Source organism: Bubalus bubalis, chromosome 5 (genome assembly GCF_019923935.1).
Source record: "Bubalus bubalis isolate 160015118507 breed Murrah chromosome 5, NDDB_SH_1, whole genome shotgun sequence".
In the NCBI taxonomy this organism is placed as follows: Eukaryota; Metazoa; Chordata; class Mammalia; order Artiodactyla; family Bovidae; genus Bubalus; species Bubalus bubalis.
The window spans coordinates 123,234,270-123,251,757 of record NC_059161.1 but is presented as its reverse complement, the minus strand read 5'-3'; the positions used below and the strand labels follow the sequence as shown (position 1 = coordinate 123,251,757).

The window sequence follows — 17,488 nt, the reverse complement described above, 5'->3', positions numbered from 1 at the left end:
TTGTCACCCTGCTTCTTTAACTTATATGCAGAGTACATCATGAGAAACGCTGGACTGGAAGAAGCACAGGCTGGAATCAAGATTGCAGGGAGAAATATCAATAACCTCAGATATGCAGATGACACCACCCTTATGGCATAAAGTGAAGAGGAACTCAAAAGCGTCTTGATGAAAGTGATAGAGGAGAGTGGAAAAAGTTGGCTTAAAGCTCAACGTTCAGAAAACTAAGATCGTGGTATCTGGCCCATCACTTCATGGGAAATAGATGGGGAAACAGTGTAAACAATGTCAGACTTTATTTTTTCAGGCTCCAAAATCACTGCAGATGGTGATTGCAACCATGAAATTAAAAGACGCTTACTCCTTGGAAGGAAAGTTATGACCAACCTAGATAGCCTATTGAAAAGCAGAGACATTACTTTGCCAACAAAGGTCCATCTAGTCAAGGCTATGGTTTTTCCAGTGGTCATGTATGGATGAGATAGTTGGGCTGTGAAGAAAGCTGAGTGCCGAAGAATTGATGCTTTTGAACTGTGATGTTGGAGAAGACTCTTGAGAGTCCCTTGGACCGCAAGAAGATCTAACCAGTCCATCCTAAAGGAGATCAGTCCTGGGTGTTCTTTGGAAGGAATGATGCTAAAGCTGAAACTCCAGTACTTTGGCCACCTCATGTGAAGAGTTGACTCATTGGAAAAGACTTTGATGCTGGGAGGGATTGGGGGTAGGAGGAGAAGGGGACTACAGAGGATGAGATGGCTGGATGGCATCACTGACTCGATGGACATGGGTTTGAGTGAACTCCGGGAGTTGGTGATGGACAGGGAGGCCACACGTGTTGCAATTCATGGAGTTGCAAAGAGTCAGATATGGCTGAGCGACTGAAGTGAACTGAACTGAACTGATGTGCTCTCCACAGTCTGGATCCCTCAGAGATGTTCACAGAGTTACACAGAGAAGAGAAGAGGGAGGAAGGAGACAGAGGTGGCCAGGGGGATAAAGGGGGGACTCAAAAGGAGAGAGACAGATCCAGCCAGTAATCAGTTCCCTAAGTGTTCTTCACAGTCCAGAACACACAGAGATTCACAGAGTTGGGTAAAGAAGAGAAGGCGGGAGGGAGGAGGAGAGGCGGCCTGGTGGAGAAAAAGGAGATCCAAATTGGGAGAGAGCAATCAGGCCAGTGACCTCTCTCTCAAGTAAAAATGGTTACTGAAGATTCAGTTCTTAAAGGTACAAAATTGATAACAAATGTCAAAAAGCAAAAATTGAAAATCTAGAGTAGAGGTTGGATTCTCAAAAATACAATATTTAAGGAAAAAAACAAAGTCATAAAAATTATTATATATATATATGAAGTTTGCTTTAAGAAATAGGGTCTTTTTTTCCCCCAAAGTAATAGGTTATAAAAATGAAAATTAAAGGAGTAGTAGAAGATGTAAAAATTTTAAAAAATTAAATTTAAAGAATAAAAATAGTAAAATATATCTAGGACTTTCTCTGGTGTCGTTGTGAACAGTGTGGGGTCAATTCGCTTTCAGATAGTTCCTTCATCCAGCTTATACTTCTCAAGATCTTTAGGCCCCTTCCTATGTAGTCGGTGCTAACTGCAGGGTTTTAATCTATTGCACCTGTCACTTTCAGGGCGGTTCCCTCTGTTTTAGCTTCTCTTTCCTGGTCTCTTCAGTGTCTAATTTCTGCCCTGACCCAAGAGGGTGGTGGTGGACAGTTTTTTAGGCACACTTGTTCAGTAGTGCTGTGGGGAGGGGGGGACGCTGCAAACAAATAACACTGGCATATGTGGAGAGTGCTCGCAGTGTCTCGGGCACACTGGGTTTGCCCCTGCTCACAGCGTGTGTGCTTTCCCTGTCTACACTGCTCAGGCTCTACGTTGCTTTTCTGGGAACTGTCTGAGGCCGGCCCTGGGTTGTATGCACTTCCCAGGTCTAAGCTGCTCAGCTTCAGGTATTCGGGTAGTTCTCAGAGGCACAGACTCAGCTGGGCCTGAGTTTTGTGCCCTTCCCAGGTCCAAGCAGGTCAGGTGACCAGGTGTTTCGCAAGCACGGTCACTGAGACTTATCATCTCCCCCGTCCCTGCTGCTTGGTTTTCTGGGTGTACAACCAGCGCACTTTCTCAGGCGGATGTTGACCGTCCAGTATCCCAAGAGGTCTTGGTTAGCAACGAAGCCTGCTTGCATTTTGGTAGATAATGCCTCTCTGGGGCCGTGATTGCCCTTTTCTGGCTCTGGCTGCCCTTGCCTGCCTGTCTCCGGATGGGGATGGGCCGGCCTGCTGCTGGCTAGCTCTGCTCAGTCCTTTGTTCTGTGAGCGGGCCTGGTGGTGTCTTAGGTTAGGGCTTTTCACGTGGTAGCGATCCCACAGTCTGGTTTGCTATCCCAAGTTAGTTCCCTCAGATTGCCCTCAGAGCATTCAGGCCCGGTCCTTACTCTAAGCAATGCAGCCCGTGCTTCCCTGCCCAGCCCCCACTTGCTAGTGGCGAATGTAGGTGTCTGTGCTGCTTCTCTGCTGTGGGAGTTACTGTTGGGCATGTAATCTGTGGGTTTTAATTATTTATTTATTTTTACTCCCGGTTATGTTGCCCTCTGTGTTTCCAAGGCTTGCCAGAGACTTGGCAGTGAGAGCGTTTCCTGGTGTTGGGAAACTTCTCTCTTTTTTAAGACTCCCTTCCCGGGATGGAGCTCCTTCCCTACCTCTTTTGTCTCTCTTTTTATCATTTATATTTTTTCCTACCTCCTTTTGAAGAAAATGGGCTGCTTTTCTGGGTGCCTGATGTTCTCTGCTGGCATTCAGAAGTTGTTTTGTGGAATTTTCTCAGCCTTCAAAAGTTCTTTTGATGAATTTGTTGGGGGAGAAAGTGGTCTCCCTGTCCTATTCCTCCACCATCTTAGGACCACCCCAGCAAATATTTTAAAATGAACAAAAATGCAAACACAAAATATCAAAATTTGTGTGGTATAGGTAAAGTGCTGAGAAAAAAATGTATTATCTTACATGCTTATACTAGAAAAGAAGAAAAGTTTAAAATCAGTACTCTGAGCTTTCAACGGAAGAAATTAGAAAAAAAGAGCAAAATAAACCAAAGCAAGTAAAAAGAAGAAAATAGAAAAGATAAGGGCAGAAATCTATAAAGTTGGAAACAGAAAACAGTAGAGAAAATCAATAGGGTCAAAGCTGTTTTTCTGAAAATACCAATTAAGTTGATAAAACTCTAGTGAGACTGACAAAGAAAAAAAGGGGAAAAGATTCAAATTACCAATATCAGAAATGAAAGAAGGGTTTTCACTAAAGACTCCACAGACATTGAAAAGATAAGAAAATCATATTATGCGCTCTATGTATGTATTACATTTGATGACTAAGATTAAATGTAGGTTGGTACAGCCACTATGGAGAACAGTATGAAGATTCCTTAACAAATTAGGAATAAAATTACCATATGACCCAACAACCCCACTACTGGGCATATGCTCTGAGAAAACCATAATTCAAAAAGACACATGTACCCCAGTGTGCATTGCAGCACTATTTATAATGGCCAGGACATGAAAGCAACTTAGATATTCATTGATAGATGAATGGATAAAGAAGATATGGTACATATGTTCAATGGAATATTACTCAGCCATAAAAAGGAATGAATTTGAGTCAGTTGTAGTGAGGTGGATGAACCTAGAAGCTGTTATACAGAGTAAAGTAGTCAGAAAGAGCAAAACAAATATTGCATAGTCATGCATATATATAGAATCTAGATTAAATGGACCAATTTCTTGAAAAACACAAACTAACGAAACCAACCTAAGATAAGATAGATACACAGTCTATTTCTATGTCCTATTAAAGGAATTGAATTTTTAATTATAAAATCTTGCAAATGGAAATATCCAGGTCTAGATAGCTTCCCCAGCAAATTTCATGAGCAGTTTAAAGAAACAGTCCCAGTTTTTACAAAATTCCAGAAAATAGAGAAGGGTACAGAACTTCTGAGAGAACACACAGATGGAAAATTAGCACATGAAAAGATGCTCAACATCTTTAGCTGCTAGGGAAATACAAATTAATGCCACATGAGATACCTCTGTACATCAAGAATGGCTAACATAAAAAATCCCAACAATAACAAGTATTGATGAGCATGCAGAACAACTGGAAATTTAATAGATTGCTGGTGGAAATGTGAAATTCCCAAAGCTACTCTGAAATAACTCTGGAAAATAGTTTGATAGTTTCTTATAAAATTAAACATGCATTTACCACATAATCCATCAAGCCCACTGGTAAGTATTAAACCAAGAGAAATGAAAAGTTACATTCATACAAAGACTTGTATACAAATGTTTTTAGCAGCTCTATTCATAATTGTCAAAAACTGAAAACCACTCAAATGTTCTTCACTGGGTCAACAGATATATTGTGGTACAGTAGAATCATACTGAGTGTTAATAATAAATAGAATTGGCTCAGTGTTATCACACAGCAACTTAGATCAGTACCCAAAGGTACTGCTGATGGAAACAAACCAGTTTCAAAGGTTCACATCCTACCCAATTCCATTTATAGGACATTCTCAAAATGCAAAATACAGTAATGGAGAGCAGATCAGCAAGTTGCTGGGGGTTAAGGGAGGGGGTGGAGAAGGTATGATTACACAGAAGCAACACCAAGGAATTTTTTGGAATGATGGAGTTATATATCCTGATTGTATTGGTGGTCATCACGCAAATCTAGAATTTTACCCATCCTGGAAAGTCAGTGTTACATGTTAATTAAAAAATAAAAAGTATGGATAACCACTGCTGCTGCTGCTGCTGCTAAATTGCTTTAGTCGTGTCCAACTCTGTGCGACCCCATAGATGGCAGCCCACCAGGCTCCCCTGTCCCTGGGATTCTCCAGGCAAGAACACTGGAGTGGGTTGCCATTTCCTTCTCCAATGCATGAAGTGAAAAGTGAAAGTGAAGTCGCTCAGTCATGTCTGACTCTTAGTGACCCATGGACTGCAGCCTACCAGGCTCCTTCATCCATGGGATTTTCCAGGCAAGAGTACTGGACTAGGGTGCCATTGCCATAAAATGGAATTCATAACTTCCAAATTAGCTTAAGAAAAAAATGGGAGAGTGATAAAGGAGACTTCATCAATCCAATAGTAAGTATAAAAGCTGAAAATATAAGGACAAAATAGCAACAGTAAGTAGAAAACACAAAATAAGATCATGCAAATAATACCAAATATACCAGGAATCACAGTTGTGTACCTGTGACCAGGCACATGGTCATCTCACAGAGAACATTTCCAGCCTCCCTTGTAGACAGTGCGGCCATGTGACTGAGTATTTGCCGATGAGATGTGAGTGCAAATAGCGTGTGCCAATCCCGGGCCTGGGCTTACGACATCAGGTGGGCCTTGTCTGTATTCTCTATTTGCCTTCTCAGTGGTTGAAACCTAGACACAGTGGTGACCATGCTTCAGCCATGCAGGTGATGCTGGCGCTCTGGGGTTGGTGGGATGAGCCAGAAGGTCCACAGGGAGCAGAGTTACCCACTGACCTGAACCATTTTCTGTTTGCGTGAGAAGGAAATAAACATCTCAATTTTCAAAGCTGCTGTATTTTGGGGTACCTTCATTAGTACCTTTGCTAGGCTTTATTTGGAGTGTCTACCTCCTTTTAGAGGCCCTTGAAAGATGGCAGAGCCAAATCCCAGGCTCTCAGAAGAGGGAGCTGCAGAGTTTCCGGAGCCTTCACATTCTTGTGCCCACCTTCTGCTGTGGGGCGCAAAGCATCTGCAGACTCAGGCTCCTGGTTCCGGAGGTGAGCCAGGCCTGACATCGTGGGGACACTTTTAACAAGGGGAGGAGAGTGGGGTCAGCTGGTGGGGCCCTTGGAATAGGCAGGTCCTCTTCTCTGGCTGGGCCCTCTGGCTCCATCCTCAGTAGTGGACACAGTAGAGCTGGACAGTACCACTGATTCGCAGCTCCCGTAGCTGCTCCAGGACCTGCTGGCCCAGGCTGGTGGCCCCCACACCCTGCCCGTTGAGCGCCAGCTTCAGGCCTCCCTCTTGGCACAGGAGCAGCACCTGGTACAGAAGGGCATGGGGTACTTCAGGCTTCCAGACCCTCCCTTGCCTGCCTGATGCCCCACCCAGTGGCTTCTCCTTCCATCAAAGGACACAAGGAATAAACCCATGGGGCACCCAGTGGTGAAAAAGACGGGATGACGGAAGGGCCCAGGTTGTTGTCAGCCCTTCCACAAGGATCTGCCCAGGACTTGGCCTCCATTTCACCATCTGTAACAGGGGTTGCTTCCCCTGGAGAAGTGGTCTCAACCTCAGCTGCACATTGGAGTCATTAGCAGGGCTTTTTAATAATGCTGAGGCCAGGGCCCACTTTGATTAATTAAATTTGTGTTTCAGGGTGTGAGATCAGCCCCACTGATTTCCTCTCTTCTAGTGGCACTAGCTCCACAAACCATGCCCCCACTCCTGGCCGTACCCCCACTCCCCTGGATGGGAGTGTAGCTCTGCACTCCACCCCAGAGGGACCAGGGATCTGGATTATGACCCACCTCAAAGAATCGCTGGGGGTAGAAGAGGAAGGGGGCCAAGATCAGCTTCTTCCGGCCCCAGCGGGAGACCCAGGCCAGAGTTCTGTCTGCAAAGGACGCCCTGAGCGTCACTGGAACGTGGGCGGCCTTGTCTCGCAGACTGAGCATGAAACTGTAGGAATGGGTGGGAGAAGGTGCTTGTGGGCTTGCTAAATAAACACCAGGTGCTGTTTTAAGCAGAGAAGGCAATGGCACCCCACTCCAGTACTTTTGCCTGGACAACCCCACGGACGGAGAAGCCTGGTAGGCTGCAGTCCATGGGGTCACTAAGGGTTGGACACGACTGAGCGACTTCACTTTCACTTTTCACTTTCATGCATTGGAGAAGGAAATGGCAACCCACTCCAGTGTTCTTGCCTGGAGAATCCCAGGGATGGGGGAGCCTGGTGGGCTGCCATCTATGGGGTCGCACAGAGTCGGACACGACTGAAGCGACTTAGCAGCAGCAGCAGCTGTTCTAAGCCTTGAGGTGGCCCAGGGCTAATCTAACCTAAAGAAATGCTCTGGCTGGTCCCCAGTATTGTTCAACTTTAAAGTATTACCATTTCCAAAAACTGAGAAAGTTTTCGAAAATTTTGGCTTCTTTTTTAAAAAGAAATTCAGAAGATCTGGCATCAGAAGATCTATAGAAATATTCTTTCCACTTCACCACATTCCCAACCTGGTGCCTCACTGTTTACATGACCTGCCTGGCCTCTGAGGACACGTGAATTCATGGCCCTTGAGAGAGAGCAGTAAAATGATGTGTGTGTCAAGTGCTAATAACCATGTGACTCTGAGCTAAGATCTGGCTTCCTGTCTCCAAGTTTGGGAAGGAGTGGGGGTTCTTTCGTCCACTGGAAACTTTTTCATCTTCCCTGTTCAGGTGGGATTATCTTTCTCCTTTTTTTCCACTGGGGGAACTCAGGGCTCAGAGGGTTGGAGTGGCTTGCCCAAGACCAGTTTATAAAAGGCAAAACCAGGAATCCAACCCACTTGTGCCTGGTTTTTGAGGCCAATGCTGCCGAGGGCTGTGCTGCAAGCCTGCCTAGAAGTCACAGACCTGGTCAAGCGCATGCAGGGCAAGGGTTTAGTCAGGTCAGTGACTTAAAAAAGAACAAAACAAGGGGATAGGCCAGGGAAAATACATGGCATTTTCCTTAGTCCCCTGCTCCTCCACCACATTTGTGGACCACTTGCTATATGCCTGGCATAATCCCTAAAGCTGACACTATTTTTACCCCCTTTTACAGACAAGGAAACTAAGGCACAAAAAGGAAAGGTCACTGCTGTGAAGCTGCTCAGATTTGAAGTGTCCTCAACAGAAGTCAAGGGCTTCCCAGGTGGCGCTAGTGGTAAAGAACCCACCTGCCAACGCAGGAGACATGAGAGATATGGGTTTGATTCCTGGGTCGGGAAGATCCCCTGGAGAAAGAAATGATGACCCACTCCAGTATTATTGCCTGGAGAATTCCATGGACAGAGAAGCCTGGCGGGCTACAGTCCGTAGGGTCGCACAGAATCGGACACAACTGAAGCAACTTAGCACACACCCATGCAACAGAAGTCAAACCCAGGAAATCGGGTCCAGGAACGTCATGAGATCCAGTGCAGTTCCGGAAAGAAGGAAAGAAGGAGAGAAGGAAGGATGATGAGGAAGAAGGAAAGAAAAGAAGGATAAAGAAAGAAAGAAAAGAAAGATACGTGTCTTAACTGGAGCCTGCAGGTTTGAGGAATAAAGTAGTAGCGCCCCCTGTGGGAGAACTCAGGCAGCATCCTCTTGACTAGAGTTCCTCCAAGTCCCCACCTCCCAGTGCAGGGCCTCCTTTTTGGGGTCCCCTGGCGTTGTCTCCTAAACCAGGGCACTGTGGGAGATCAGTTCCTCTCATCTGTTTGCGATTTCTCAAGTTGTACACTTTTATTCTCTGGTTTTTATTTTTTTGGCTGAGAGGCACGAGGGAATCTTAGTTTCCTTACCAGAGAGCAAACCTGTGCCCCTTCACTGGAAGTGCAGAGTCCTAACCACTGGGCTGCCGTGGAAGTTCCAGCCTGTGTCTTTAAAGGGCCTTTCCTGAGGCTGCAGCTGGGACCTGCGGTGAGAGGCTGGCTGGCCTGACCACACGTCCAGGCAGGGAAGGCACTCCCAGAATTGGAGTTGCTGGTGCCACAAAGCCACCTGAGCCCAGGAACCAACCCCAGGTCAGACTTTCACAGGCTCTGTGACCTTGGGCAACTTCTGCTCTCTGCTCCTCTGTCTCCTCACCTGGAAGGTGGGGACTAAACAGTAGTGCTGGAGATTAAAGAGGTGATGCTTCTAAAGCTTGTGCCTGGCACAGAGATGCGTCCTGTCCCCCATCCCCACCCCCAACTCTGCATACTTACTCCTTTGGCTCCGATAAGACCAGTCCTCGCACTATGATGACCTGTCCAGGCCAGAGACCCTGGGGAAGGGCATGGAAGCAGGGCACCTCCTGAAGGAACACAGGAGATGACTGAGAGGTGGGGGTGAGGGGGATCTCACAGAGGGGGTTGGGGAGGGCTACTGCCCTGAGGAGCTGCTTCCTGGACTGTCCTTAGGGGCCAGGGAGCCCTGAGGCAGGTAAATCTCTGCCTCTGCTCTGCAGCCAGGAGGAAACAGCTCTGCTTAGTTATTATACACCTACTGCAGGCCGGCCTCCTGTACTCTGCTCTCCCTGGCCTCCCCTTCTCTTCGCCTGCCCCCCCCTCCCCGTGCTGTGAGCCCCTAATGCTGTGCTCCAAATGGTAATGGCTCATTCCTTGGTCTGCCTCCCCACCAGCCTGTAAGCAGCTGGGGAGGTGGAACTGATATGTGCCTCTACCCTACAGCCTGGTGCTGGGCCTAGCAGGGATGACTATCAGAAAATTGTGTGCAGAATAAATGGAGAATAGGTAAAATGAAGCTGGATCTTCAGCCTGAAGTTGCCCGTTCACCCACAACTTGCAATTCAAGGGGAAATCCTGGTGCTGGGGGCCAGTTCCCACCAGGTGGGGCACCCTCCCAGCCCTGATAGAGCAGGTGAGGGACTGTCCCTCCACCAGATGCAGGAGCAGAGGTCACTCACCAGCCCCGGGCTCCTCAGCAGGAAGGGCTGTCAAGGAAAGAAAGAGGGGACATGGAGGCCACATGGTGCTCGCTCAATGAAAGGGATCCTTAAAAGTTGGGGATACTGGGGGTTTACTTTTCTCAGAGATAATATGGGAAAATGATTGGCCCTCCAGTGCTGCCCTCTTGAATTCAGGTGGACACCGGCTCTGGAATAATGAGGAAGAACTGGATGGAGGGTCTGTCATTCACTCACTGTGTGACTCTGGGCGAGTCCCTGGGTCTCATCTCCCTTCTGCCCTGCAAGCCAACCTGCTACCTTGCAGGGTTGCTGAAGCTCCATCTGAGATGGATCTGGTAGAAAGGCTGGGCCCTGCCCACTCCAGGAAGTCAGCCCACCCCATCCATCCTCCCTAGCTGGCCCTGGCACCAGGGAGAGGCAAATCCAGGCTCCCATGGACTGAGGCAGGGCCAGCTGTAACCATGGTGACTGCACAGTGAGGGAGGGGGCAGCTGGGCCTTGTGCAATGTGAGCATCAGTCCAGCGAGTGGCAGGTCCCACTGGGGTCAGAGGGAGGGGTACCGGCTCAGCTGGGATGACTGGGACAGGGAAGGCTAACCCAGCTCCCAAGACTCACGTGTCCAACTGGATACTCGCTGCCACCCTCCACAAATGGCTGTTGGGAGAGAGAAAAAGCAACAGGCAGGATTCAGGACCACAGCAAGTCTAGAGTTTTGATTTGCCTCCTGCCTGCCCTGCTGTGCCTGGGAAGGAGGGCAGAGGCCAGCTGTGGCCTTGGTAGCTCCTCCTCTCCCCAGAGGCCTTGTCAGGGCTTCTCAAACCTGGCATTTGATCATGCTGATTCCTGGGCCCTACCTCTGACTTACTAAATCAGAGTCTCTGGTGGTGGGTCCCAGAAATCTGCACTTTTAAATTAGCTCCTCAGCTGGGAATGATACAGCCAGTGCTATGTTTGGGTCTCACAGCTCCAAGACTCCAAGTCATTTGCTTTCTGGCCACTGCTCCACATTGACCAGACTCTACACCCAGGATAGCTCAGCTGGCAGCTCAGTTGGTAAAGAATCTGCCTGCAATGCAAGGGACCCTGGTTTGATTCCTGGGTCAGGAAGATCCCCTGGAGAATGGATAGGCTATCCATTCCAGTATTCATGGGTTTCCCTGGTGGCTCAGATGGTAAAGAACCTGTCTGCAATGTGCAAGACCTGGGTTTGATTCCTGGGTTGGGAAGATCCCTTGGATAAAGGAACAGTTTCCCACTCCAGTATTCTTGCCTAGAGAATTCCATGGGCTGAACAGCCTGGCAGGCTACAGTCCATGGGGTTGCAAACAGTCAGACACAACTGAGCGACTTTCACTTTCATGTCCAGGATAGACTTCTGCCCCAGGCTCTTGGGCTCCTCTTCTGTGGTCAGCTCGTCCCTCACCCCTGCCATGTCCAACACCTGGATGGATGCCCTCCACCTTAGCTATAATTGGTGTCAGGACTTGTCTGGGATGGAAGGGGGTCCCAGGCTTGTCCAGGCGTCAGGGGAAGTCAGAGGCTGCTGCCACCCAGGCCTTGGCCCCAGAGGAACTTACGTTGATGTTCAGGAATCCAACGGCCGTCACCGAGATGTCGCCAAATATGCCCAGGGTGTCTACCCGAGACAGCGGGAGCCGGTAGCGGTAGTGGAGGAAGTGCTGTCCATTTACACTCACCTGGAGAGACAGACGAGGCTGAGACCACACTGACGTGCCAGACATCCATTGAGTCTCTTACTGGAATTTTCCTCTTTTAACTTCACACCAACTCTAGGAGGCAAGTATGTTTTAAAGACAGGCTTGGGGCTGGTGCACTGGGATGACCCAGAGGGATTGTACGGGGAGGAAGGAGGGAGGAGGGTTCAGGATGGGGAACATGTGTATACCTGTGGCGGATTCATGTTGATATATGGCAAAACCAATACAATATTGTAAAGTTAAAAAATAAAATAAAAAAATAATAAAGACAGGTGCCCAAGGCTTGGGGGAACTTAAGTAGCCTCCCCAAGGTTGTGGAACTGGCAGGCAGAGCACCTTCAATGCCCTGCCTGGCCCCTGACACACCACATTGCCCCACTTTAGTCTCTCAGCTGACCTTCCAGCAGCCACAGCAGCCCTCCGCCTGCCCCATCCACAGGTGAGGAGCCTCAGGGGCTCTGGGACCCCTGTCCCTCCCTGCAGTGCTGGCTGGCACCAGCTCCCTCTGCCCTGGAGAAGTCTGAAGATCCTTCTGGCAGGAGTTCACATCAGCAGTGAAAGCCTTGAGGCCAGGTTTCTCTCTCCCTTCCCTCCCCACTCTTCTGTGTGATGGGGAGAATGACAGTTCCTTCCTCATGGGTTGTTGTGAGGAGTCAGTGAGCTGAGAACAGCACCCGCCCGGCATCTGCAGCGCTCTCTAGCTGCCCGCTGTGGCAGCGGCAGCACCATGGCGTCTGCTGAATACCGCCATGTGTACCGGGCCATGTGAGCCCAGGGCAGCTTGGAACCAGGCATGGCAGCTCATTGGTTCTCTGAGTACTGGACTCTGTGCTCCATCCCTCCAAATACCCCTTAACACAGTGACAAGGGGAGCGGCTGAAGGAAAGGGAAGCAGAAGGACACGAGTTCTAGACCCCATGATGTCCTCTCCCATGCGTGCTAAGTCACTTCATTCGTGTCCGACTCTTTGCGACCCTATGGACTGTAGCCCTCCAGGCTCCCCTGTCTATGGAATTCTCCAGGCAAGAATACTGGAGTGGGCTGCCATGTCCTCCAGGGGATCTTCCCGACCCAGGGATCGTCTCTTGCATCTCCTGCATTGGCAGACAGGTTCTTTACCACGAACACCACCTGGGAAGCCCTGGTGTCCCCTCCCGCTCACCTTCATCTCCTCATTTCCAAAGAGAAAGAGGATGAGGAAGCTGGCCCCTCTCTGCAGGGCCACGTGGGGCCACCGGGCCTCAACTTGCCAGCGCCCACGGTACAGGGAGTTGCAGATGACGTGGGGTTTGGTGGTGTGGAAGCGAGGGTTGAAGTGGATGGCGATATCTGGCCGGGGGTGCAGGCTGCAGCCGCACTGGAAGTCCACCTGGAACCTGGGGGGAGGTGAGGTTCTCAAAGGGCACCTCTGGTCAGAGACTCCCAGAGACCCTGAAGGCAGAGAAGAAGCCCCGTGGAGCACTCCCCTTACCTGTGTGCATTTAGAGGGACCGCTCCCTGGAGCATGACCATCTTGCCTGCTCGCAGGCCACCAAAAATTGTTGTGACATAAGGAATCACCTGAACAAAGAAGAAACTCATCCAAACCAGGTTGGAGAAAGGGCCTAGGGACCCCTGTGTTGGGGGTGGGATGAGAAGGGAAGAGGAACAAGATAACTGTCCCACCCCAAACAGAAAATGTCTTGATGGGGAAAAATAAGTTTTCTATGAAATGTTCTCTCTCATCTACTCTCCTTTCTTCACAACACCCAGGCCACACTGCACAGGGGAAGCCAGATTAAGCTCCATCGCCCCCTTGGAGCACCAGCCCAGCCCCTCTCTCAGCTCCTAGGGCACAGTAGTGACCCCACTGAGGTTTACAGTCCCCTGGCTGCCACCCCGGCCTCCACTGGGTGTCCTTCAGGGCTCCATTTCAGTGAGTGTCCAGGCTCCCCGAGGACTGTTTATAGGCTGGAGCCTGGGAACCAGAAGGCAGAGGGATGGACAAGTTGGGATATAAGCACAGATCCTGGCTTGGATGCCTGATAATGACTCAGTCTGCCTGCTCAGCTCACCTTTCCCCCTGGTATTCCTAAAAGACGACGCATACTTTTACCACTTCTGGCCCTTTCTGGGACGGTTTCCTCAGCCCTCCTTCCACCTTGTGAAATCTGACTTGACTTCCCAGGCTCTGATTGCTTCTCCAAACGTCATCCATTTTGGTGCCTGAATTATCCCTTCCCTCACTGTGCTCTCTGCTGCCGTGGCTAGTTTGGCCCTTGGCTGACTGGCTTAGACGGAGCCCTCTGGCTGGGAGGCACAAGCCCCTCAAAGCCAAAGTCCTGTCTTTAGCTTCTACAGCCTCAGGGCCTGGCCTGGCAAGTGGGCTCTAAAGAGGTGTCTGCAGAATAAACGTGAACTTGCCCAGGTACACACTGGGCAGTGTCACAAGACGGGCCCTTACCCAGTGTTCTCCAACTCCCGGCAGCTTTCAGAAGCCCAAACTGCCGAGAAGAGCTGAGACCCGACAGCTCTGCCCTCCAGGTGGGAGCTTGAAGCTTGCAAAGCAAGGGGCCCCTCTCACCTGGAGAGGATCAGGAGGCCCCGGCTATCAGAGCACCCACAGCTTAGCTGGGCTCAGCATGTCAGTCCCTCCCACTTTCCAAGCTCTGGGCCTGGCCTGTAATTAACTGATCTGAAGCTGTTCTCCTGAGAGGAGAGGACCAAGTAAAGAGAAAGTGATAATTAGTGCTCATTAGTGGGAGGGTGGGTCTCCTGGGAGTTTGATCTTCTGTAATGCACTGTCAGGCTTCAGGAAATCTGCAGGGCACTGGGCCAAAGGAGGAGTCCAGGAAACCCCAACCCTGTGTCTGACTGGGAGGTTCTGACCCGACTCCCAGGCTGGAGATGAGACTGTCCTTCAGAAGTGATCAGGGTCCCCCAGCGATACTACACACTTCCCGCCCAGGCCCTCTTAGCCAACCACTGTGGAATAGGAGAAAGCACTGTCTTCAGGCTCTACTGTTTTTAAAATGCAATCACCCCATGAGCTCATTGACGAGTGGGAATGAGCTGTCAGTCACTCTAAGCTCAGGAGGGCCTTCCAAGAGCCATGGGCAGGGGCTGGGGAAGCAGGGTCCATGACTCAGGGCCTCTTCAGCCCCCTGCCAACTTGGGAGACCGGGCCCAGCTGGAAGGAGGAGCCCTGAGACCCAGGAGGTTCCAGACCTGAGTGGCTGCTCACCGGGTGGAAGACTGGCGGCTGCAGGATGAAAGTGTCAGGAAGCGGGTCCAGTTTCTCTCCAGGTGACATGGGGGTGGCGTGGGGGTGCCTGGGGCAGCTCTCCCAGCTGTCAGTCTCACCTGCACCGGGCAGGGTCCGCTGTCTATCCCCAGTGCCCCACCCCAGCTCCAGCCCCACCGGCTGGACTGGGTGTCAGCAGAAGTCCAGGTCGAGGGGTGCGAAGCTTGCAGTAACTAATCCTCAGGGTCTGAAGCACGCAGCCTATTGCAGAGGGAAGCCAGAAGCTGGTTCCTTTGAGGCAAGCAGGGGGTTTTGGTTTCCGGGGCGGCAGCTGGAGCCCTCCAGGGGTCAGAGGCAGAGTTGGTGGTACATGTGGGCAGGTCCCAGGAGAAGCCCCGCCCCCAACTTCCTGGACACCAATGGGGGGCTTCCCCTTCTCTCCCCCTACAAAAGGTTTCCACCTCTCTCCCTCCTTTTCTGCCGCTTTCCCCACTCTTCTCCTTTTGGCAAGTTTTATAGTCCTTTGAGGCTCCATTTCACAATGGCTGGAAATGCCAGGGCCCAGCTGGGTCACAAGTATGTGGGATGGGGAGAGGTAAGAACAGGCAGGGTAAGAGGAGACCCTCTTTGGCTCGGAAAAGGCAGGTGAGCAGAGGGGAGCACACAACTGCACCAAAGGAGACCTGGGTTCTTGCTCAGCCTCTGCTATAACGTGCTGTTCCCCAGGACAAGTCACCCTCGCTGGGGCTCCTTTTGATCATTTACATATAGAAAAGGTGATCACAGTAGCGTATCTCCTGTCTTGAAGGGAGTATCCGGGAGTGGGTTTAGATTTCTGTGTGTGTGTGTGTGTGTTTTGTTTTTAAGCTACCCTATTCTCCTTTGGTGGAGAAGGAAATAGCAACCCACTCCAGTATTTTTGCCTGGAGAATCCCATGGACAGAGGAGCCTGGTGGGCTACAGTCCACGGGGTCGCGAAGTCAAACACGACTTAGCAACTGAACAACAACAAATGATCCTTGGGACTGGAACCATTCGAGTTCTGGTTCAAATTCCAATAAGCCCTTTCCTTTAAAAAGCAGCACAGCCTCTCAACTTTATCCTGAGTTGGGAAGCCCCAGGATCTGACCACCGTGTTGACTTGGCAGCAGAGAATTCCTGGCAGGACAAAGCTGGGCAAAGGCTCAAGGGCCCGGGGTGGGGAGGGGAAAGGAAGCAGCTGCTCTGATGGGTGAGTCCTTGGGGGGTCCTGGGGAAAGAGGCTGCATCAGTACTTCCTGGGAACTTATTGGGCTTCCCTGGTGGCTCAGATGGCAAAGAATCTGCTTGCAATGCAGGAGACTCAGGTTCAATCCCTGGGTCTGGAAGATCTAGACATATAGATTTTTGAGCCCCACCCCAGAGATATTGGGGTGAAAGAGCCCAGGAATCAACATTTTAATGTTTGAGAAACACTGACTTAGATCCTAACACGCAGGGCTCCAGGTACAGAACCAGGCTGTTTGCTCAGACCCTGCTGGGTAGGGAGAGCTGGGCGGCTGAAGGTGTTCTGTGTGGGGAAATTGGATCTGAGGTGTGTTCAGGAAGAATAATCTATATACACAGCAGGGGGGGAAAATCAAAGGTAGAGAAACCAGCTGGGCAGGGATGGGGAGCCCTGCACTCGAGGGCGGCGCCCACACCCTGTCCAGCCTCAGTGCCTCCTCCCTGAGTTGAGGAGCTCGGGCCAGCATTAGAAAACACTGTGGGCTGGGTGGCTGAAACAACAGGTGTTTATTTTCTCACGGTTCTGGAGGCTAGAGGCCCAGATCAAGCTGTCCGTAGGGTTGTTTTTCTCCTTGGTTTGCACCCTCATCTTTTCTTGTAGGGAGACCGGTCATATTGGATTAGGGTCCACCCACTTGACCTCATTTTACCTTCCTTTTCCTTCCAAAGGCCTTATCTCCAAACACAGCGCACCTCACATTCTACATACTGTGGTTTTGTTGTTTAGTCGCTAAGTTGTGCCCGGCTCTTGGTGACCCCATGGACTGTAGCTCGCTGGGCTCCTCTGTTCATGGGATTTCCATTGAGATGCCATTTCCTTCTCCAGGGGATCTTCCCAATCCAGGACTGAAGCTGCATCTCCTGCATTGGTAGACAGATTCTTTATCACTGAGCCACCAGGGAAGCCATACTTGGGGTCAGGACTCAACAGATGATTTGGGGGTGGTGGACACAATGCAGCCTGTAACAGGAGAGTGGTTCTGAAACCTCAGGTGTTTATAACTGTTTCTCTTTGCAACAGTCAGAAGTGGAGGCTGCTGAGGGCCTGCAGGGGGGAGGCAGCTGAAGAAAGGGGGATGGTGCATGTCATTTCTCTTTTTCGATGACTCCAACTTTTGACAGCTGGTGGCAGATGGGGACCTGGTTGGTTTAAAGTACACATCCAGACTTGCTGGATCTGATCTGAGAGGCTCCAGAGTAAGGGAAGGTCTTAGTTAGTCTGTTGAGGGGTGGCATGGGGTGGTGGTCTCTTCCTAAGCCAGAGTGAGGAGCACTTGTGGGAGAGGTTCAGGAAAGGGCTGAAGGTGACCTGACGCTGGCAGGTGGGGTTCCCCTGCCACAGACTGGCACTCTCCCACCCCACCCCCATACCCTCCATCCTGTACCTTTTCCTCAGAACATTTGTCATAGCTTGTCATTATGTATTGAAGAATTGTTTAATGTCTGTCTCTTATTCCCCCCCCACTCCTCACCTGTAAGTTCCAAGAGGGCAGATTTATTCTTACAACCTGAGTACCAAGCAAATGCCTGATACAGGGAAAGTGCTCAAAATATAGACTGGGTGACTGTGAGAGGTGATGGTTTATAACTCCTGTCCTGTCTC

At 50.2% G+C, this 17,488-nt stretch overlaps 1 protein-coding gene across 2 annotated transcripts; it reads right to left on the bottom strand.

Annotated features, from left to right (window-relative positions):
• Positions 1 to 4,975: 4,975 nt before the first annotated feature.
• Positions 4,976 to 15,093, bottom strand: LGALS12 (galectin 12). 2 transcript variants are annotated; one of them, XM_006050966.4, is made up of 9 exons: positions 14,620 to 15,093; positions 12,868 to 12,956; positions 12,559 to 12,772; positions 11,256 to 11,375; positions 10,294 to 10,332; positions 9,675 to 9,701; positions 8,974 to 9,062; positions 6,574 to 6,724; positions 4,976 to 6,085 (listed from the first exon to the last, which is right to left on the bottom strand). In XM_006050966.4, exons 1-9 carry the CDS (start codon positions 14,686 to 14,688, stop codon positions 5,939 to 5,941), a joined length of 945 nt encoding a protein of 314 aa, XP_006051028.2. In that variant the 5' UTR covers positions 14,689 to 15,093; the 3' UTR covers positions 4,976 to 5,938. The 2 variants fall into 2 exon arrangements, with proteins under 2 accessions (XP_006051028.2, XP_006051029.2); XM_006050967.4 differs by lacking the exon at positions 9,675 to 9,701.
• Between the last annotated feature and the right edge of the window lie 2,395 nt (positions 15,094 to 17,488).

Excerpts from the sequence above, each read along its gene's own strand:
- LGALS12 (XM_006050966.4), bottom strand. The coding sequence starts at position 14,688 with ATGTCACCTGGAGAGAAACTGGACCCGCTTCCTGACACTTTCATCCTG. Across the intron at positions 12,773-12,867 it reads GTCCCTCTAAATGCACACAG|GTTCCAGGTGGACTTCCAGT; the intron begins GTAAGGGGAGTG and ends ACCTCCCCCCAG. Across the intron at positions 6,086-6,573 it reads ACCCCCAGCGATTCTTTGAG|GTGCTGCTCCTGTGCCAAGA; the intron begins GTGGGTCATAAT and ends CTTCTGTACCAG.